Raw genomic sequence first — 23,206 nt, forward strand, 5'->3', positions numbered from 1 at the left:
CGCCCCTGTTTTGCTTTTAAATAGTTACGAGTAACCTGAAGACAGTGTTAGTTCCCAGATTGTCCCTTGGGCTGGGTACAATGCAGAGATTTGGATACACACTCCCACGCTGTGGGGCCAATACGAAATTGGTGCTGTGTCCTAGAGCAGGAGTCCTCAAACCGGGGTGGGCATCAGATTCATGATTCCCAGGGGCGCCTGGGTGGCTCAGTCAGTTAAGCATCCAGCTTCGGCTCAGGTCATGATCTCACGGTTCATGGGTTCGAGGCCTGTGTTGGGCTCTGGGCTGACAGCTAGTGCAGAGCCTGGAGCCTGCTCTGGATTCTGTGTGTCCCTCTCTCTCTGACCCTCCCCTGCTCGTACTGTCTCTGTCTCTCAAAAATAAATAAGAACCATAAAAAAAGTTAACAAAAAGAGATTCATGATTCCCAGGCCTTGCCTACAGCCATGGAAGTGGACACACGGTGCAGGTGACTTAGGTACCGGAGAGAGGCTTGAGCCTCAGGGGTATTAGTATGTGCTCTGTGAGACTATGGCTTTGTGGCCAAACACATTTACAGGGCTTTTTAGAATTCAGCGTGTTAACACACATTCTGAATCCCAAAGAAGGGAATAGTGTGTATCAGAGGTTCTCGGGGAGTGAGTACTTCCCCAGGACCAGCGGTCTGAGCGTCACCTGGGAATCTGTTAGACATCCAAAGTCTTGAGCCTGCCCTGGGCCTCAGCAGAAACTCTGGAGGTGGGGTTCAGCAAGCTGGGTTCTCATAGGCCCTCTAGGTGCTTCTGACGTGTACAAAGGTACGTGTACGATCCCAGTCTTTGTAGCGTTTTCCAAAACTGTTCATCAAGCCTGTAGCAGGGCCAATACTTTGTATCATAGAAGTGTGTGTGTGTGTGTGTGTATGTGTGTGTGATGATGTGTAAAAGTGTAACTTGTAGGGAGGGTTCTAGGACGGCTATTGAATTACCAATTTATTCAAACACTACTTTCTGTTAAAAACAACTTGAAACAGCCCCAAAGAGAATGCTGGGACTGAGAGATCGTGCCTGGGTATTTCGACCAGTGTTTAGTTACCCCCAGCTTCCCTGAGACACCAATGTTCGGATCTGTCTATTGCCAGCAGACCTACCCTGTTTCTGAACGAGAAAGGGAAAGCAGCGACCAAAATGGTCCCAACCTCCAAGTCCTTGGAACAAGAGGGAGACGATGTGTTACTCTTCTCTACGATTGAACATTCGTGAAGAGTTAATAAGGGGGGGGTTGAGTGGTTCTACACATGGTACATAAAAAGGCTGAGTCCGAGAGAGAGCCAGGCCACCTCACTGCATGCATGCAGCCTTCCGAGCTCGGGCAGGATAAGGGCTTAAGATGGAATCACAAGGTGAGTGGGCCGGACTAGGAACTCCTGCTGAGTCTGGCCCAAACATCTCAGGAATGGGGAGCCGCCCCTTGGTGCAAAAGCTTGCTCCCAGGGGGAGGGGGTAGGAGGTGCCCATAACTCTATTTTGATGGATGCCCTGGAACGCGCCAGACAATTCTGTTTTCACCTGTTCCTCCACTCTTCCCTTCAAATATCGACAATTCCCGAAGCATGCATTGTGAGGCAATGGCAGCTTTGGGGAGCTAGAGTGAGGTCACTGATATTAAAAATGCTTATATTTTTCCTCAGCCTTCGGAGGGAGGAAAGGACTTTAGATATTTAGTCCTGTGCCTTCTGTCTACCGAGAGAAATGAGCAACAGAGAGGGGAACTGACGGTGTGAACGGCAGGGAGAACACTAGCGCATACGTCTCACTTGTACAACCGCGTCACTGAGGGCGAATGAGAATTCTCTGTTCCAATCTGAAGTCCGAGTACAGTACCCAGTACAACAGACACACTTTAAGGAGTGTTCACATTAATATCAATGTCTACACTGTAGATTATCAGGGGGCAGTGACCTTATATATAGAATTCAACGTTCAGCTCCAGGGTCTATGACAGTTAATGGCACGTAACAGAAAATAAATGTACAGTGAAGGCTTTTTCTTTGAATGAATATAAAGAGTTTATTCGGTGCGTATTTGGGTATACAACAACAAATATTAAACAACTTTTTTTTTACCTTTTTTTGTGCACAGGACAGAAAACTGCCCTGCACATGCTATGTCCACTTTTGGAACACAGATTTTAACAATTATTAATGCACAAAATCTTACATGTCATGCAACTCTATGCCAAGATTCCAACTTTCGTCCATGCAACAGATATGAAGATCTAAATGGAAACCTAGCTAAGTCTTAAACACTTTTCCAGAAGCAAGTATAAGTATATGTTGATTAGGGGTAACCAGTCTTAACATTTCCTTGTACACAATATTCACATGCCAAAAGAACGGCAGCAGGACTCCTAGTACATATACAGATAAGACAATTCTTATTGTAACAACACAAAAGATGACACCACAGTTCCACAGTTCGTGTCTTTATACAAGAAGCCACAACGATAGTTGAACACGATAACACAAATGGAATCAAGAGAAATCTACACTTGAGAACAATCTTTTTTTTAAGTAATCCGTACTGACTGGGATTGACGATACAGTTCAATTTCTATGCACAGAATACAGCACGATAACTTGACCAGAATACACTACAAATCTAAAAAAAAGAAAAAGAAAAATTGGTAGAATCACAAGAACACTGTTACCTTGAGCCTGAGAAGCCAATTCAGATTCAACCCTGAACTTCGTTGATTTGGATTAAGGGACACAAAGTTGGTAGAAACCACTGAATTTCAGAAATCATGGAGTTACACTATTACGAAAGGAAGAATACATCTGAATCAAGCGTAGATAGAAAACAGGAAGCCAAGAAAACAACACAGGTCACAGAAGTTTTGTTTGCCCCGACAAAACATTTAAGTAGTTAATTTTGTGTTTTGTTTTTTGTTTTTGTTTTGTTTTTGAAGAGCAATTGTGGTCTTTTATATTTTCTTGGTTGGAGCGCAAATTTTTATCAGCATTAGTGCTGTGAATGGTTTTTGCCTGTCATCCCCAGAGTGCAGGTGAGATCATGAGAAAAACTGGGCAGGCCCTTCTCTCCAGGATTTAAGTTCACTGATAATGCTTGGCCGTTTGTTGCACAAGCTCTCTAGAAATTATGGGGCTTTAGTGTGGAGGATCGGAAGGTTTAAGGGCAGATAGACTAGTGAACTCTGCCTGTTTGTTTGGTAAACGTCAATGACACATGTGAACTTTTGGGCAAAGGGCCTGCTAGAATTCAACAGCACCTGGAGGTAAGGTTCTGTTACAGAGGTCTTGTTTTGCTTTCACTGGCTACGTGGATTCGTTGTGGCTCATGGATTTGCCTCCGTTCAGCACGCCCGAGACGCTTCTGCTCTTGGTTGGGGTGCCGCTTCCGGACCGGGAGAACTCCGTGAGGTCGTGCAGGGACGGCTCCTTGTACATGGCCACTAGAAAGCACAGACAGGTGGAGTCAGAGGCCTTCGAATGCGCACCCCACACTGGCCCCCCCAGCTCCTCTGCTGGGTTTCAGCCCGACCCGGAGAACACCACTGGCTCAGCTTAAGCAAGATCAAGCTTTGGTGCAGTGGGCAAGGAACGCTAACGTCTCATTTCCATCCCTGACCGTTACATCCATGAGAGGCTTCATGAAAAATGCACTGAATAAAGCTCTTCAAGGTTTAAATAGAACCTACAGCATGCTGTGCCAGCCAAATATGAACGCGGAAAACACTGTACAACACCGATTTCTATCAGACTCAAGATGATACTCTCCAAGAGTCTAAGTGTTAGGGCAATTCTTAATGAATGCAATAGGCAACAAGCATGATTGTTGTTGGGCAGTTGAGTAACGACACGGGTGTCCACTTACAGAGCGTGCACGACGTGCTGGGCACCATCCTAAGTGTTTCACGCACATTACGGCTCACTTAATCCACCTAAGATTATCCGTAATTCACAGCTGAGAAACTCAAGGCCCACGCACACAGGTCAGTCATGGAACCATGACCATCCGGTTAGTAAAGAGTGGTGTTGGGATTTGAATCCAACTAGTCTGGCTATGGAACGTACTGCCGCTCAGTGTGCTAAGCTCATTCAATAGGATGGGCGGCCGCTACTCTGACCTCAATTCGAACCTCAGGCTGGCAGGCTCTTGGAGGTCTTGCTGTGCTTTGTCCACGTTCTCTATCCCGTCTCTACCACATCTCAGCTACTTCAAAGAGCCTTATCTTCTGCACCCCACTTCTATCCCTCGTTCTTTCCAATCTGCTACTAATCTCCTACTAATGGCTGCGAGGCAAACGCCATGAACAAACACCATCGGGATAATACTGCCGGGCCCTACTGAGGGCCCAAGGAGCTTTCCGATAAGTGCACGTACATTCTAGCATCTGTGTTTCTATCTAGGAACTGTTTGGACATCATTTGGGGTTCTTGGCTGTCCTGAGTTAGCAATCAAGGTATTCCCACATAAGTAAGGTGTTACTATCTATAGATGTGCTACGAGAACATGAAAATCAGAAGATCAGGTGCTACTGCCAATGCTTTCAGGTTTTAAGTGTTACACAGAACATTACCCAATTTCTGTAAAACTGCCCTAATGGGGAAGAATTACAGTCCACTAAGGCAAGCATGATAAAGGACTGATTGAAGTACTAATACTCATTTAATGCATACTTCCTATCATATCAAGTTTACCTTTGAGTGGTTTGGGCAGAAAGTGAGCTGCAGGCTTGTTCTTCTTCACATGGTTTCCTTTCATGATCTCCCCTTCTTTGTTCAGACCCAGATACCACCCTCGGCCTGACTGCTGCTGACGATATATCATCGACGAATAGGTCACATAATAATTTTCAAACACCGATTCTTTGAATTTGCACTCTGGTGTAAAATGTTCCTGTAAGAAAAGTAAATAAACCATGGCTAAGTATTTATGGCTGTGAATTTCATGGAGAACCCTGTGGGATTGTCCTTCAGGAGTTTCAGACATACTGTGTTTGAGTGTGTATGACCAGTGCTCTATTTTAATAGCACAACCTATTATCACTGGAAACCACGATTACATATAACATTTCACGTGATGCTTTGGAAAAAGCCCTAAGTGTAAGTGCTACTGATCAATGATTAGCTCTCTTTGTAATAAGGTAACGGAAAAATTAGAACTGGCCACATAACTGGAATATAGTAGACAAATATAAGGGCTAAAGATTGAAAAGACAAGTATAAAGCCGTCACATGAACTTTGTTCCTGCTCGCCTTTGGGATTAAATATGAGAAAATCAACATTTGGTCCTTAATTTTCAGAGACTGTCCAGTTACTATGTACTGTGATTGTCAACTGCCCAAGGCTAAGATCTGTGTTACAATGTTATATTACCAGCTGCCTATATTTCTAGAGGGACGCTACAAAGAAAGGCTAACTTTGGCTTTTAGGTAAGCCAAATTGATTTTTTAATCATTGGACCTTGACTTAAAAATGAAAAGGAAATCCACCCCCCCCCACCTCATCCTTGCCTTACAGTAACATTTACAAGCAAATCAATAGAGAAGCAAGGAATTTACAGTAATTCTACAAGCAGACAGGAGAGCAGCCCGGGGGACTTTGGACCCTGGCATGTGATTTCTGCCATGTACTTGTCCATGTTTTCTTTGGATTTGCCCACACAAATGAAGGGCTCTTGCTCCCATGGAGTGTTTCAGAAAAAAAAAGAACCTGAAAACCTTCTTTCAGATTTTGCGGACGTGTGCATGCGCCATAAGCAGCCATTAAAAACAGCCTATCTGTAAGCCCGATGAAATGAACAGCAGATTCTCATCTCTCAGTCATCCACGGAGTAGTAGAGGGTGCGGTTAGAAAACAGCGGTAATTTGCGGAGATGTTATCAGGAATAACTTGATAAAACCCTACCAAAAAAACCCAAAACCCTGTAGAAATATTGTGCGCTTTCCAGACACCACTCTTTTCTGAACGATGCCTCCATGGTCCTACCTTCCTTTATTTTCATATTAGATGGCAGTCTATGCAATGCACGCTATCTGAGAGACAGAATCTGAAGTGCTCTCAGAGAGTCACTTCAGCAATGAGGGACATATTCCTCAAACGAGGCAGTCTTTCTCCGAAAGTGAAACAGCCGAATGTTCTCTTCTCTTCTGGTAATTCACAAAATCTGGGTCACTCCATAATCTCACCGATTTTCACTGAATGCATGGATTAGAGTCATCTCTGGGGGTTGTTTCAGCTTTGGGGCACGCTTGATAGGTCCTCCAAAGGTTCACACAAATTCAACCTGGTCAAGGAGAAATGTATTTCCAAGGCAACCATCCCATGTAGGAACCAAAGTATTCTGTTTCTGGGGTGTGAAAACTCCTCTCTCTAGGATTCTCAGCATAGGGAAATCCAATGTATGCCTACAAAGGAATTTGACTAAAAGTTTCCACTTCTCCTCTAGTGACAAGGACAGTCACCTAGAACGCTGGTGAAGTTCTTTAGGAATGAAATCGTCAGTTGGGGGGAAAAATCTCATCCTTGGAGGGTGAATTTGACTTTCATAAAGAGTCAGAAACCATTTGAAAATCAATATGGTAACGTATATGACCAAGGGGAGTGATACTGTTTGGGTGCGTAATCATACCATAGGACTGACTCCAAAATGGTGGGACGGGGGGACCACGTGCTCAGGCTGGTCCTGTGAAAGGGCTGCCTTTAATGTCTTGTGCGATGGCAACATTCATTCATTCATTTATACACATTTTCCGACAACCCACTATATGCTTGGGTGGCACTAAGAGTTCACAGGTAAACACGAAGTGGCCTCAGAAAACGTGCAAATAATTCGCAGGAGTCGGCCATGAACCCAAATGACGTGAACACAGGTGTGCTGCCGCTAAGTACAGAAAGGGCGGCATAAAGGAGGGGTTTTATGAGAACAGAGGAAGTCCAGTTTCACTCTTACTGGGGACTACGGAGGGGCAGGATTCACAGGGTGTTATTTTAGCTGAGCTTTGAAGGATGGGCAGGAATTCAGACCAGAAAAAGGGGAAGGATAATAATTAAAGTGAAGGGCCACAGTCCCTCTAAATTCCACTTCTGTGTCCCCTCTGTCTCCATAATTAGCACCTACCATGCTATCCTGGTAGCTACTCACCCTTAAAACTTCAAGTTCATCCACAATCTCTCCAGTCCATGAGCTTTACCTTCCACTGCCACTGCTACTGGTCTGGTTTCCACTTTCTGACCCCTCTGCTGCCCTGTTAAAACCTCCAGATTGGTCTCTCCTCTTCTGCTAGCAGATTCCCCCCCTAAAGCAAAGGTCCCTTCTTTGGGAACTGTTGATGATGCCATCTGTCTTAGAGTAAAAAGAATAACCTGACGAGGCATCTAAAACTCCCCAGGGGCACCTGGATGGCTCAGTGTTAAGTGCGGACTTAGGTTCAGGTCATGATCTCCCGTTTTGTAGGTTTGAGCCCTGCATCGGGCTCTGTGCTGATGTCTCAGAGCCTAGAGCCTACTTTGGGTCTCTGTCTCCTTCTTCCTCTGCCCCTCCCCTGCTTGCTCATGTTCTCTATCTCTCTCTGTGTCTCTCAAAAATAAAATTAAAAAACATTTAAAAAATCCCCCACATTCATGGGGTACCTGGGTGGCTTGGTCAGTGAAGCTCTGACTCCTGATTTTGGCTTAGGTCATGATCTCAGGTTTCATCAGATCGAGCCCCACGTCGGGCTCTGCACTGACAGCATGGATCCTCCTTGGGATTCTCTCTCCCTCTCTCTCTGTGACCCTCTCCCGCTCACATACCCTCTCTCTCAAAACGAAATAAAAGCTAAAAGAAATAAAAAATACAAACAAAATAAAACTCCCCACAATTCAGTTGCTACCATGACTCCAGCCTCACCCTCTGCCACAGGCTCATGTGAGCCTTGGTGCCCGATGCTGCTCATTTCCTTTGCTTAGAATGTCATTCTTCTGTCTTTACTACTGGCTTTCCTCTTGTCCTATAAGGCCTAGCTCAGCTATGACTGCTTCTGGAATCACGGAGAACCTCTCTCCAGAGATCCTCCGTTAGAACTTATTACACTCATACTGGTGCTCCCTTCAGCCCCCCTCCACTTCTAGCTGGCCCTGTGACTCAGGCACAGGCATGGCCGGCTCCAGAAGGCAGGGAACTGGTTGTATTTTCTGAACCCACCTTCTACCCTTGCAGGTACCCAGTCGAACTGCCTCGTACCCAGCAGACCGCTTAACGATTGCTTACAGGATTCGCATTTCAGAGATTCAGATTTAAGTCTTGGAAAGTCCAGAATTCAGAAGCACCAACCAGTAAAAAGTCTGCAGGGAACTTCCTTAATACCATATGGAATCGGCTGTCTGCAGAAGGAGGCTGTCATTACATGGACAGATCCTGCATGCGCGATTTGGTATCTGTTAAGAATAACAGATACTACACAGATACTGGCACCTACGATGTTAGGAGGCAAAACTTGGCGATTGTTACAACTATTGGGAAATGGCAAGGAAGGACTCAATGAGCTGAATGCTCTGTCACATCCTGGCAATTTCTTAGTCATCGCCACTAAATTTGGACTCAAAAACTCAGTAGAGAGGAAAATGAGGCCAAAAAAAGAATGTGGAAGCAACCAAGGGACTGTTCTGTTCTCTGTGTGTGACACTGTCATTTCATCCAGTGTGGGAAAATGTGAACATCCCACCCAACACAGGAAGGACTCGCAAAGAGGGCTAACGGCTGCATTTCCATCTCCGCGGTGAGCCGCATCAGTACCGCACACTGGATTTGACCCTATCCGGGAAGCCCTATTCAGGGGACGCCAGGTTCACAGGGCAAGGAATCAATGTCCTCTGATTGATCTGGAGATGCTTAGAAAAGGTACTGTTATAATTTAAGGAACAGAACGGACGAACATATGCGAAGGGGGGGGTAAGAGAAGAGAGGGAAACAAACTAGAGACTCTTAACGATAGAGAACAAACTGAGTGAGGATTGACGGAGGGGTGTGGGCTAGATGGGTGATGGGCACTTGTTGGGACGGGCACTGGGTGTTATATGTAAGGGATGAATCACTGGGTTCTGCTCCTGAAACCAGCTTTACACTGGGTGTGCACTGATATTTAAGTAACAATTTGAAAAGAAAAAAAAATAAAAAGGTACCCTAGTGGCCTTGAGCATCACTTTTCTGTATTTCATGTGCATTAGATAAATAGCTGCTATCATGATAAATGAACGGTTTCAAAAGACACGTAGGCATTCCCTGAGCAGTCGCTAAGAAGTTATTTGGCACGGGTACAAAAGAAAGGGGGTTTTCTTTATATCTGACAACTTTTTATGCATTGATTTCTCTTAAAAGTTGTTTCTGTCACATACCTAGTTTTTTTTTCCAGACAAACATCTTTTTATTCATGAACTAATCAATCTGTCTTTAAATCTCTGTACCATCATCTCTGTTCTCCTTGAAGTTCAAGGCTAGTGTTTTCTCAGTGATTATTGAACCTTTTTATCTGAAGAATCCATACCAGTTAGTTACAATGATTATACGTTGGGTGAGGAAGAAGAATCTATGCAGAATGAGCAGACCCACGAGCAAGAGCTAACATTTCTCTTTACCAGGTTACTCACTATTAAGGGGGAAATCGTTTCTTGGAGGTTGAAATATCACTGATAAGAAGAAAACATCTGAAACCCTCCATATCACGTTCACAGAGCACATCGGAGAACGCCTCTAGCCACAAATGTAACAGTCAGCCATCCTTAGTGGGGCTCAGGACCTCTACACAGATTCTGAGAGGCATGGAAGAAGGCATTAACATGGTGGTGTGCCAGAAAACACCTTCACCTGACACAGAGGCTCGAACCCACAAACGTGAGATCATGGCCTGAGCCGAAGTCAGACGCTTAACCGACTGAGCCACCCAGGCGCCCTTTGAAATAAATATTTTTTAAACAGGCGCTGTTTATTTATTTTTGAAAGAGAGGGAGCGTGCGCTTGCAAGTGGGGGAGGGGTAGAGAGATGGGTCAGAGGATTTGAAGTGGGCGCTGCTGATATTAGAGAGCCTAATGCGGGACTCAAACTCATGAACCATGAGATCATGACCTGAGCCAAAGTTGGATGCTCAACCTACAGAGCCATCCAGGTGCCCTTTGAAATAAATATTTTTTTAAATTGGCTGCAGTGATTCCTTTGGAATCTACTGCACTTGTCCATACACAAAATGGTGACACTGAGCCTTTGGACCACGGAGCAAAGCTCGCGGTAACAGTGTCACACATTCGGTAGAGCCTTTCGCGTACGTACATGCCATGCTCAGTGCACACAACCTGGTCTCGATAGATTTCTCAGTACGTTGTGTTTTTTCACACATAAGGTTCTGTAGATCAGGCACCAGAGAACACAGAAATCAAAACAGTTTACAGGTACATGGGTGGCCTTTTAAAGAAACTTTTAAACAGTGCACGTAGTAAAACATGGATTTTCTTCTTTTCAGCAGGTTCTCAAAACATATTGCAAGTACTCATCTCTCTCTTTAATCCGCTCACTTCCGGCCTCCTCTCTTCTGGCCTCCTCTCTTCCGGCCACATTTTCAGTAGCCTGACAATCCAATTAGTTTAACAATTACTGCCCAAAGCAAGGGTCACTCTTCCAATTCTGAGCCATGTTCGGATGACAATTAATTCTCTGGATTTAAAGTTAGCAGGTTACTTAAGCACATCTGACTCATGTGGGTTAATTATTCCCCAGCCTAATGAAAATAATATGCAAATTAAAACTAGATTTTCAACTCTGTTAAAACATTAAAAAAAAAACCCAGAATCTTAAAGTACAAATCATACCCGTGGGGGTGACACTCTAACTATACCTATATTCTCTATATACGTCTCCCCTAGATCACTGATTTCAAAATCCAGGATTAATTATTATGTTCAGGGCTTTGATGTTCTCTCCCAGGGTACATTTGATGTGAATGAACTTCATTATTATTAAGATCAAAGAATGGGAAGGGAGACATTGGAGGACAGAGAATCAGTACTCACCCAGTGCATCATAGGGAAGCAAAAGTACTAATTTGTGATAAACAGACAATGGTTTGTTCATTCAAATATCCTTGATGGCAGCTCCTAGCACAAGGCCTGGCTTATAGGCAATGATCAATTTCAGAGGGGCGCCTGGGTGGCCGACTTCAGCTCAGATCACGATCTCACCGTTTGTGGGTTCGAGCCTCGCGTCGGGCTGTGTGCTGTCAGCTCGGAGGCTGCAGCCTGCTTCCAATTCTGTGTCTCCCTCTCTCTGCCCCTCCCCCGCTCATGCTCTGTCTCTCCCCGTCTCTCGAATATAAATAAACATTAAAGAAAATGATCAATTTCACAAATGGTGAAAGAAATGATTGGAAGAATGGAATAACGTATGAAGGGAGCTCAGAAGCTCCCTTGTACAGATCCAGAAAAGTGTTACGTGGCACCCCAGGAACAGAGGACCTGTGCTAGAGGGGACACTGAGGAGTCAGAGCCTGCCTGCAAGGGCAGAGAGAGCAGTGGCTAAAAGGAGGAAGGAGGTCTACAGATACATTCAACTTAAGAAACTGGAGGAGGAGGAAAGAGAGAGAGAGAGAGAGAGAGAGGGAGGGAGGGAGGGAGGGAGGGAGGGAGGGAGGGGGACGGGAGCGGACCTGAGCGATGGGGGGTAGGGGGAGAGGGGGAAGGACCAGAGGGAATAATAGAGATGAAACAATGCTTCAGCTACAAGAATAAAGACACTTCCAGTTAACCAAGAGAGGGGCCCTAAGCTTCTATCCTTGGTCTCTGGGTCTGCAAAGAGCTAAACATTTCAATTAAGTTCTCTTCACTTGAGTTCTGTGAAAATGGCGGGGGAAGGTGGGGGACAAACCCTACTGGCCCCGCTGCCCTTCCAGGATTGTCCTTCGAGGATCCAAGGGGGTGAGGTGTGTGGGGAAAAAAGCCCCATAAAACATGAAATGTGGGATGACTTCTCAAAATACGTGCCCGGAAAACCAGGGTGAAATAAATACAGTCTCTCTTCTTTGCAAAGTTCATCTTCATTCTGGAATCCATTTATAAAGGGTCTGCTTATGCGTGTGTTTTATTAACACAGAAGAGTGTCATTCTGCCCCCACATTGGCACTGCACATGACTTACACCTTGTGCTTGGTGCGCTCCTCTATTCTTCATTTCTGTCTGCAGCGGGCCCAAAAGGCCACACTGCTTCAAGCCACAGCACCAGAGAAACCAAGTGCTTCCAAATGGGCCCCAAGAAAATACCAAGCGACAAAATGACCTAAAAGTACACATGCAATTTAGCCAGTGTTTGTAAACAAAAGCAAATTATAATCAAAAGAGTATGGATATGGGCCTATTTTTCCTCACAGGGTTACGATGACTTTTCTCGGAAGTATTTTCAAATTCCAAGAGATTCACCAGATCCTTTAATTAATCTTATGGTTATCCCACAAAATACACTGCCAGGCTATACTGCTTTTTCTCCTCAATTTTTCACAAAACAAAAATGACCAAAAATGCATTATGGGGTTTGTCAACTGATGGCCTGTTTAAACCAGAGTTAGGACACAGATAGGACCATGTTTGAGGCCTGGAGTTCACATAGTCCTTTATACTGGCCTGTTCTGGACTCTCATAGACCCCTGTAATGCAGTCTCACGTAGCAGATTGCTCAGGTTGCCAAAGTTTTACAGACGAATTTATTTTATGAAAAAAAAATTTAATGCTTATTTATTATTTTTTTGAGAGAGAGACAGAGAGACAGAGACAGACAGCATGAGTAGGGGAGGGGCAGAGAGAGGGAGACACAGGATTGGAAGCAGGCTCCAGGCTCTGAGCTGTCAGCACAGGGCCTGACTCTGGGCTCGAACTTATGGACTGTGAGATCATGACCTGAGTGGAAGTTAGATGCCTAATGGACTGAGCCACCCAGGAGCCACAGAGATTTATTTTAGTTTTATAAACATTGAAATCAGCTACAGAAAAGGAGACAGAACAAAAACAATGTATTTTTTTGTTGAACCTGAGGGATTCTTTTTGTCGTGATTCAAAAATTACACGATTCGAAGGCCTCACTCACAGCTCCAAACCTGGTCCAGCAAATGTGTTTAGAAATGGAAGTAACTTGCTAGGATGTGTGATAAAGAAGATGGGTGGCCTGCATGTCTGCAAGGCTGGTGTCATTGGTCCAAGACAGGGTTAGTGTGACCCAGACCTTGCAGAAGAATGCAGATTGTTGAGGCAAAGCTATTTGGTAGCAGAAGATGTACATTATTTTCTGTAAGATACATTGCAGAGATGGGGCACCTGGCTGGTTCAGTCGGTTAAGTGTCCGACTTTGGCTCAGGTCATGATCTGTCAGTTTGTGGGTTCAAGCCCTGCATCGAGCTCTGTGCTGACAGCTCAGAGCCTGGAGCCTGCTTTGGATTCCGTGACTCCCTCTCTCTCTCTGTCCCTCCCCTGCTTACACTCTGTCTCTCTCTCTCTCAAAATAAAATAAAATAAAAAGATACATTGCAGAGACACAGGGTGACCGTAACATGAATTTTCAAATCTTGCTGAATTCAATCCTCCTGCTTAAGAGAAGTTTTCAGCAAAGTACTTTTCCCCCCAAGGGCAGAATACTTCCCTTAACTGAATAACTCCCTAAAACTTTTTTTGTTTTGTTTTGTTTTGTTGGTCTATGATGTGCATTAACTCTGGATGTTGGTTTTTCTTATAAAATTCATTTGTGCCCACTGAGAAAATCTTGCCTGTTCCTATGGTGCACTGTCATTTGTGGTGGTCCTCTTCTCTGTAAGAACTCCATAGTGGGACCCAAATCCAGTGCCAAGAGAATGGTCTGGAAAGTATTTGTACTTAGCAAGAGAATAAGCTTAGTAGGTTCCATCTTTTTTTTTTTTTTTTTAGGAGCTGTTGCAAACTCCTGTCTGAAAAGTCAAAGCCTGGGATCTTGGAAAACTTTTCCCAGCAGTCTGACAACCTGTCATGCAAAGGAGAAAGGATCTTCCCTTGCAGATCAAATAAAAAACCGTGACAAGGTAGGTGGCCTGTGAAACATGAGATCACACCAACATGGGTGCCCAGGATGTACTAGGCCTTCTGGCAATTTCGAGAATTGTTATTTTGACTTGCATTGGATAGTGGTTGTGTCCAATTTGATAGGGTCTGTCTCTGTAGCAGAGAGTCGCTTACAATAAGGAGGTGTCTACTTCTTCAAAGGTTTTCAAAGAAGACTTCGTATCTCTTCTCTTGCGCAGGTTGGAAAAGCAAAGCTAGACGGCAGTGCCTGCTCAAATGGAATCACTAACACATACTTTTCACTGCAACCATAAAACCTGGAGTCGCAGGGCCAGGTGCGAAGGCCTAATCTAGAAAACCAAGAATGAGAAAGGTGTCACTGAGGGCTATGGGACTGTCATGTATCAGGACACCTACTGATTACTTCCAGGGATAGGAAGTTGTAAAGAGAGTCGTCTTTCTCTTCACAGAAAGGAGCTCACAAGAGGATGCTATCGACAGTTACTAACCATGAATCCGAGGGGGGTGGGGATGTCAGCTCATTAAATCAAGACACAAATGGAAGAGTTTATTGTAAACTCTGACTTTCCGAGAACCTGACTTGTGTCAAGCACTATGGGAAGCCCCTGTGTGTATACAACGATACAATTTAACCGCAATGGCAGCTTTCTGTGATAACTTCAGAGGGGTGGCCCAAGAGAAGAGCCCCCTCCCCCACAAGGGACAAACCCACGGGAAAGAAGACCTTAAGTCCTTTCTTTATAAACTTGGTCGTGAGGGCGTCTTTTTCACACAACTCATCACTGTGTAGCCAGACAGTGGCTGTGATGTCGGTTCTCCCAACGACACTTGCGGTATCTGCTGAACTTCCAGCCTTTGCCGTCTTCGTGTGCCCTGCCTCTTCCACTTTCCATATGGCCAACTTTGGGCAACACGCCTGGGCTGTGATCCCGCACCAGGTGAGAGAAGACCCGCATCGTGTGTCTCGGGGTGGGAACCACAGGGGGCCGTGGAGGACAGCTAGGGTGCGTGTATGTGCCCACACACTCCGGGATCCCTTCCCTCACCTTAATTTGCAGCTCAGTGTGACACAGAAGATGTGGAGTCCTCCCCACCCCACTCTCAACTTGAAACTGGTGTGAAAATACGCGGCTGGCCGTGAAAATGAATGAGCAGAGAAGCACCCTTCCAACCCCAGGAGAGGCTCATGTCACGCACTGAAGTGTACGCATGAGAATCGCTTCCAGTAGGGATTCCTTTTCCAGGCTGACAATACGTGAGCTCTGGATTTGGGGCTTAAAATAGGCTAAGATTCTAAAATTTGCATTACTATAACGTGTACCGGTGAAACTCACAGGGGAGTAAAGAGATCTGTGCAATAATCTGGTAATAATGGGCCAAACGGCATTTGCATGTCTCGTTTTAATTCCGATGCCACCCCAAGTACATGATTATCTCACTTCTTTTGTTCCAAACCACTGTTTTGCTACTTCTGCTTTCATGGTGTGGGTTCCTAATAACAACAATCATGACAAAAAATCTAATAGTCCCCCATGTTTAAGCACTGCCTAGTTTTAAAGTTTTCTATGATGGCTTAAATAGGTATGGCATTCAAGAGACAGCTAAGGGACGGGTTAATAGTGAGGATGATGACAAAGGGAATGATTCTAATGGAATCTGGTAGCCTTTTTTCTTCTCTCTACCGCTGAAGAAATAGAACTCGAGGTGCTAATTATATGGGAACCTGGTTTTCACACTTTCTTCTGGAGGAACCTTCCAGAGCAGGGATGTGGCTCGTTCCAGAGGAAGGTCCTTATTTTAAGGATGCCTTCAGGGCTGCAAAAACACTTAGGACTCTGCAGCCTGGACCGTTCCAAGCTGCCGAGGGGAAGGAGGGGCTGTAACACACAGCCCAGCCTGAGCTGACCTTTCTTAGTCACCGCTTTCTCCACCTTGCCAGATAACTCTCTGTTAACGTGGTGATCTGCCCTTTTGGACTGTGTCATGAAAAGTTCATTTTTTTTAATTAAAAAAATTTTTTAATGTCTTTATTTTGAGAGACATGAGACAGCAAGTAGCGGAGAGGCAGAAAGAGAAGGAGACACAGAATCGGAAGCAGGCTCTAGACTCTAAGCTGTCAGCACAGAGCCCAACATGGGGCTTGAACTCATGGACCATGAGCTCATGACACTTCACTGACTGAGCCACCCAGGTGCCCCCAAAGGTTCATTCTCCTATTTCAAAATGTTCATGCCTGAATTTCAGTACATTTGATTTTTTTTTTCTTTCTCTACTCCAGAAGGTTTGAGGGGATGACATGTGGACTGAAACTAGGTGCATATGTGGGTGATGGGTCAGGAAACACAGAGATCAATCTAAGATGTGTCTGTGTGTATTGCGAAGGGAGGAAAGGAGAGAGGGAGCGAGCACATGCTTGAGAGAGAGAGAGAGAAAGAAAAAGAGATGGGGTGGGAGAACAAACAGAAAGACAACAAAACGTGAAAACGCAAAGTCAGTGTGAAGATTTGTTTTTCCTCATTCTGTAATCCTACCACCTCTGAGTGCCGTCCCGGCACCCCCACCAAGGTCTACCGGGGAAGGTGGAAAAGTGAACTACCTTTCCTCTGCTGAAAAAAATCTCTCTCTTTCCTGTCCCAACTCCCGGGTGTGCTCACAGCTCAGGGTCAAGTGTGAGAGGCCACCCAGGGCAGCTTATTTTCTCCTGTGAAGTCAGTACCTCTCGAGGAGCCTGGTGGAAGGATCAACCTATTTCTTGCTGGGGAGTTTCCTGCAGGGAACCCACATCCAACTCTGAAAACAACCGCAACAACGAAGGGACCCAGGGCTCTGGAGAAACTCAGGATTATCCCAGAGAAACCGTGTGAGAGTTCATTAAAAGAAGATACTTTGAACGCTGCTGTCATAAAATGGGTTATATTTTTCATCGTTTCTCGGCCTTTTGGCTAAGATCCAGTATAAAGTAGGTTATATTTTCGTTAGAGAAATGTAATGCTTCGGTGTGCAGAGATGTCACAGTAAACAAAACCGGGTCCTTATTTATGACCAACGTACCGTCAACAGTGGTATGTCATTTATTCTATTCGTTGTCTTATGTCTCGGTTATGTAGAAAGCACCACAGTGATGCCTGAATTCTAAAAACATAGTGCCTGGGGGGCCTGGGGGGCTCAGTTGATTGAGCGTCCAACTTTGGCTCAGGTCACGATCTCACAGTTTGTGAGTTCAAGCCCCACATCAGGCTCTGGGCTGGCAGCTCGGAGCCTGGAGCCTGCTTCCGATTCTGTGCTCCGTCTCTCTCTGCCCCTTCCCTGTTCATGATCTCTGTCTCTCAAAAATAAATAAATGTTAAAAATCAAATTTAAAAAAATGCAGTGCTCAGGAGTGTTTAAACCAAATATCCAGCCATGATTCATAAATAAGCTTTCGATAGCTGAGCTTAAATTAAATTTGGTTTGTTTGCATCTCCTCAAATACTGTAACATTTTTTATATTAATTTTTTTAAAAAGGGCTTTGAGGACATTGAATTTTGAAATAGGCAAATTACACTGCTTTCTCAAAATATGCAATTTAGATTTTTAAATATTTGTTACCTAAGTATTACCGTAGTTGAAAAACACAATGCCAGAAGAGAATATAAACTATGGGAATCTGTGAAAATGATTAATACTGCATACGCTTCACCCAACCATGACCTATTTGGAATAATTTTCGGCTTTCATTTTCAACAGTGTAGACTGTGGAAGCATTTGCATGAGAATGCAAAATGCATAAATTATCCCTGCAGGGAACACTTAAAACTTAAGGTAATTATATAGCATAGAAGTGGTTTCAAAGAATTCAAACAAAATAACAAATAATTCTACAGTCACTCTTTAAAATGATTACTAGTCTGTGTTCCCAGTGATCTGGATCACGAAAATCCCTCTCTTTACAATTATGTTCGCATTATCAATTCTTGCTTTGTTCTTTTACCATCAAGCTCTGAAAATCTGCCTGCCGTCAAGGCTGAACTACATAACTAGTAGAGATGAATTCTCTGGTTATATTCATGCCGGGAACAGAACCGAACACTCCCTTAATATATCTTATCATTGCCCTTTTAAACCAAACACACATCCAAATCAAGTCCTCTTTTTTATTCCCTGCTGCCTATAGGATAAAATCCCAAGGGCCTTGCCTGGTGTTCAAGGTCTTCCACAATCTCACACATGTTCCGTTCCCCCCTACAAGTCTAGCAAGGACATTCTTCAACTTAAGGCAGATCGGAGAAATCGGGCCAGGACCAAAAGTAGCAGAGATCTGTCTTATGAATGGGAAAATGTCGCCTCTGAACCAATTAGTGTTATTTCCGAGGCTGGGGAAGCCGCTGAGATTGCAAATTGCTGGGTCATGGGGAATATGTGAGTGTTAATCTCTCCTGAGTTTCGTCCTTATGTCCTGCATGACTATGATTTTTCTCATTCAAAAAAAAAATGACTTGCACTTCTTGAATAACTGAGCTGCCTCATGTCATAGTCCCGCACGCTAGGTCTGCAATTCTTTGGGGGGGTCTTCGCTAATAATTGGTACACGGAGCAAAAAGAATCACATATCAGCATGTCAGAAACCTCCATGCTCAGCCTTGGCTGGAATGCAAAAACACTCTATAGCGGATTATTTCTGAAGAGTTTTCACAGCACCCAGCAAGGGGGTAATGAGGGGCACCTGGGTGGCTCGGTTGGTTGCGCGTCTAACTTCAACTCAGGTCATGATCTTGCAGTCTGTGAGTTTGGATCCCGCATTGGGCTCACTGCTGTCAGTGCAGAGCCCACTTTCAGATCCTCCGTTCCCCGTCTCCCTGCCCCTTTCCCACTCATGCTCTCTCTCAAAAATGAATAAAAGTTAAAAAAATACAAAACTCTCGGGTAAATTTGAATTTCAGATAAACAATGTGTAACTTTTTTAAAGGGGGGTAATGAAATTATATCTGAACAGAAGAAAGCTAAATTATTCATCTCATACTAATTGTTACCAGGTGACTGCTGATAAAAAAAAATCTATACCGGCCAATATGCTGTATATATTACTCTAAACATAACAGGGGGAGAGGCTAAAACATTAAATGTTCACAATATTTGGTCTTTTATGGCTCATACTGATTCCCGACAAAGGTTCTTCTAAATGCACATGATCAGTATATGGGAAGTTGTATCACCAAGGCATCATGTACTCATGAAGCGTATCAGTGTTGGACCGCTTCTCTTTTTTCAACGGTGCCTACTATATCCCTCAGCTTTGGGAGGGTGCAGACAACACTCCCTCCTCCAGAGAAAAAGAAGGATACGGCCCTTCAGGGAGATCACAGTCCTCAGTATTAAACTCTCTCACGAGGCTCCAGGCACAATTGCCGCAATGCTGACTTCCAACTGAAACAGTTGACGGAAGGTTGATGTTAAGGGAGACAGGGCACCCCAGATGTGCAGCCTTTTTCTGTGCTACCTGAGTTATATCTCCAGGGAGAGGGTGGTGTGGGCTCGGCATTCAGTGCTTCCCTCCCCCTCCCTGCCACCGATCCATTTTGTCTTTGCTCTGCAACCCATCATTGGGAGAAAGGAGACGCGGAGTTGTTCTTTGGTTGGGTCTCAAATACCAATCGATGAGGAGAGGAGAGGAAGCATTCACTCACATGTGCTGGTCCACATCAAGCAATGCGTTTTCGGATGAGCATCACTATTCTACACTGTTCTGTAGGTAAAGCGGGTTGTGGGTTCCGGCTGCAGAGAGGAGTCGGTTTATGTACAGAAACACAGTGCGTGATCTGCTGAGTGAGTCACAGCGTCTCGGAACAACATCTTTATATAATGGTTATTGTTTTGCAGAATGTGCAGTATTGTCGTCTGGCTGACTTACAAAGATGGATTAGTTTAGATACCGTTTTCTGGGGATTATTCTCATTTACGTCAACAAAGATCTCATGTGGGCCTATCATGGGCTTTGTTTCTCCTAAACCAGATGCTGACGTGCATGATGCTTAGCACTTTTGGAACAGCAAACTGCCTTCTCTAGAAGGCTGTCCAAAGAGCACTTCCAAAGCTACCTCCGTAGCTCATGGAGTGCCCGGAAACGTGCTCCTACAGTGAGGGACAACAGGCCCAAACTGACTTCTGTAGTTGCCAGCGGCCCAGCAAGACAGAGCCCTCCTATGCATAAGCAGCTTCCTACGAAGATAACCCGATGGAGCATTTCTTCCACTGGAGAAGGATTCATTTGGTAATTTCATCTGTTACAGTTAGGTGTTACCAGGCTCTGAAACAGGACAGCTATCCTAGGTCAAGGGATAGATTAGAAGAGAAATAGCTTATGCTGAATCCTAACAACAAACGGTTCGGAATCACAAGAGAACAGCCGAAGTTGCCACTGTGACAGTACCTGAAAGAACATATATGTTGTACATTCTATATTTCGCTGAACAGGAGTCAATTCGATCAAGTGACAAGTGATACTGTGCACTGTACACTTGTATAGGGTAATAAGGCTCCATTTTAAAATCACCATCCTGCACGTTGAGGTCATTTGCTAGCATGCCAGTCACCAGATATGGTATACTTTTTTATTCTAATGCTTATTTATTCTTAAGAAAGAGAGAGACAAAGCCTGAGCAGGGGAAGTGCACAGAGAGAGGGAGACACAGAATCCGAAGCAGGCTCTAAGCTCTGAGCTAGCTGTCAGCACAGAGCCTGACACGGGGCTTGAACTGATGATCTGCAAGATCATGACCTGAGCCGAAGTTGGACACTTAAGGGACTGAGCCACCCAGGTACCCCCAGACATGATACGCTTTAAACACACTTTGGTGTTACTGAAGTTCTACTTCCTGCCATTTTGATCTATTGAGAGCATGTTTACAGAAGCTGGATATTTGCAGAAAACCACAGGGGAAAGGAATGAACTTGAGGCTGCAAGCTAAGTGACCAGAATAAAGGACCGTACAAATATTCTGAGTAAACACTAAGAAGGTTTCAAACCTCACAGCTTTGGCAGGGGTGCCACGGGCCATGCCCAGCTGACAAAGATTTGCTAATTTCCTAGCATTAGAAGGCAACAGAAGATAAATTAAACAGGTGTGAAGCCATTAGAGCTGCAGTGTTTAATTTTGCGAAAACATAGAAAATTACATGCACGACTCCAGTAAGAGAGCAAAGAGGGGCGCCTGGGTGGCTCAGTTGGTTAAACATCCGACTTTTGGTTTCGGCTCAGGTCATGATCTCACAGTTCATGGGTTCGAGGCCCACATCGGGCTCTGTGCTGACTGCACGGGGCCTGGTTGGGATTCTCTGTCTCCTACTCTCCTCCCCTCAGGCTCTCTCTCTCTCAAAATAAATAAACAAACATTAACAACAACAAAAAAAGAAAGCCAAGAGATGATGTGCAAAGAGCAACCAGTCACTGCAGGAGAGACAGACACACAAAGATGGTGTGAGAACTGCTCCAGATTCTGTATCTGTCTTCTGAACAACTCTCTGTCCTTCTGAAGAGTCTCCATGTTTGCCCACCATTGCTGAACTGTATTTTGAGCAAGCAATAACAGGTTCAATCTTCCCGGAGCCTGAGTCACAGCCTGGTAGTAAATTAGGTGCTTAGGAAGGTGCGGTACTTCCTGGAGGCTACTAAGCCGTCATTTAAGGAATCATATGCTTGCTTTAGTTTATAAAGATGCTACTGACTCACTTCAGTGGGAGCTGTTTTTCCTGCATTGCTGACGGTTGCGTTCCTTGGAGGTACTAGTTTTTTTCCTCCCGCAGTACGGATGGGATGGCCTGAACTAATTACACATTCCTGCCAATTCCATGGTGACCCACAGAGCGCAGGCCCACAACACTGGGCTCACGTTTGAGGCTCATTCTGCAGCTATGGAACAAAGCACAGTCAGTGGGGGCTGGAGGAGATCAGGACTCCCCGGCAGCAGGCCCTAATTGACTGCAGTAGCTGGCCACCAATGCCCTATGGGCCATACTGGTAGGTAAATGGTAATTTACAACATAAGGCAAGTAATTTACAACATAAGGCATATCAGACCTTTCCTCCCCTCAGCACCTTCGGATGGCTCCCCATCTCACTTAGAGCCAGAGCCTAAGTCCTCCTCTCGGACGGGAAGACCACGCGTCATCCGACCTGGCTACTGCTCGGTTGTCATCTATCATTTGCTCTCTTTTGCATTTTAGGCCAGTCACACTGGCTTCCGAGCATGTCCCCTGAACACTCCAAGCAGCTTCTCACCTCAGGGACTTTGAATCTGAGGACCCCTCTGTCGAGAATGTTTTTCTCTCAGATTTCCATCTGAACCCTCCCCTCGTGTCCATCAAATGCCACCTTCACATAGAGGCTTTCCCTGGCCACCCCCATAGGGAAGTGGTCCCTATGTCTCAGCATGCCCCATAATTCTGCTGGTTTATTCGCTAAAGCGGATGATACATTAGTTTATTTTTCTACCATCTGTCTACCTCTTCTAGAGCATAAGCTCCACAAGGGCCGGGATTATGTTTTATACACTATCTTCTAGCATGTGTAACAGTACCCAAAGCTCTGTATTCATGCCGTGAAAATTTGCTGAATGAATAGATGCATGAATCCTGGTGGCCTAATAGATTAAATGGACAAATTATTCCAGATTATTAAGGTCTTTGCGTAAGTATTACAGAATTAGAGCTGTCAGAAAATGATATTTAGCCTCCTCTTGCTACTGGGGCTTTCATTTTCACTGTGGTTATGATCTGCGTTATAATTATAAACTGGCATCACTGCCCCAAGAAACAAAATAAACCTTTACTAATAGTCTTTTGAACTGTACATGAAAGGTTACTCAGAAAAAAAGGGGAGGTCAAGATGAAAGGAAATAGCTAAAAAGAATACCTTTGAAAAGTGTGCCAACAGGTAATTAATCATTGAAAGTGGCAAATTCTGATGGCTAGTAAATTTCAAGGGCTTATCTCAGTAATATATGAAAGCACAATCTTCTTCCTAACATATTAGAAATGTCAGTTCGTTGTAATGAACAAAAGAATAAATGAAGAATACGTATTTCCGAAGAGGATGCTATCATTTTTGATGACTTCATTAAGACACATTAACTAAAGATCAAAACACTAAAATATCAAGAGGA

At 44.6% G+C, this 23,206-nt stretch overlaps 1 protein-coding gene across 3 annotated transcripts in view; it reads right to left on the bottom strand.

Moving 5' to 3' along the window:
- Positions 1-2,023: 2,023 nt before the first annotated feature.
- The window catches only part of FGF13 (fibroblast growth factor 13), a 476,958-nt gene continuing 455,775 nt past the window's right edge, over positions 2,024-23,206 (bottom strand). For all 3 annotated transcript variants that reach the window (XM_029930736.1, XM_029930738.1, XM_029930737.1), the window contains 2 exons: positions 4,704-4,902; positions 2,024-3,454 (listed from right to left, as the gene is read on the bottom strand). In XM_029930736.1, coding sequence (XP_029786596.1) covers positions 3,318-3,454; positions 4,704-4,902 — 336 coding nt within the window. In that variant the 3' untranslated portion in view covers positions 2,024-3,317. The remainder of the gene's footprint in view (positions 3,455-4,703; positions 4,903-23,206) is intronic.

This window comes from Suricata suricatta, chromosome X (genome assembly GCF_006229205.1).
Source record: "Suricata suricatta isolate VVHF042 chromosome X, meerkat_22Aug2017_6uvM2_HiC, whole genome shotgun sequence".
Taxonomy (NCBI): domain Eukaryota; kingdom Metazoa; phylum Chordata; class Mammalia; order Carnivora; family Herpestidae; genus Suricata; species Suricata suricatta.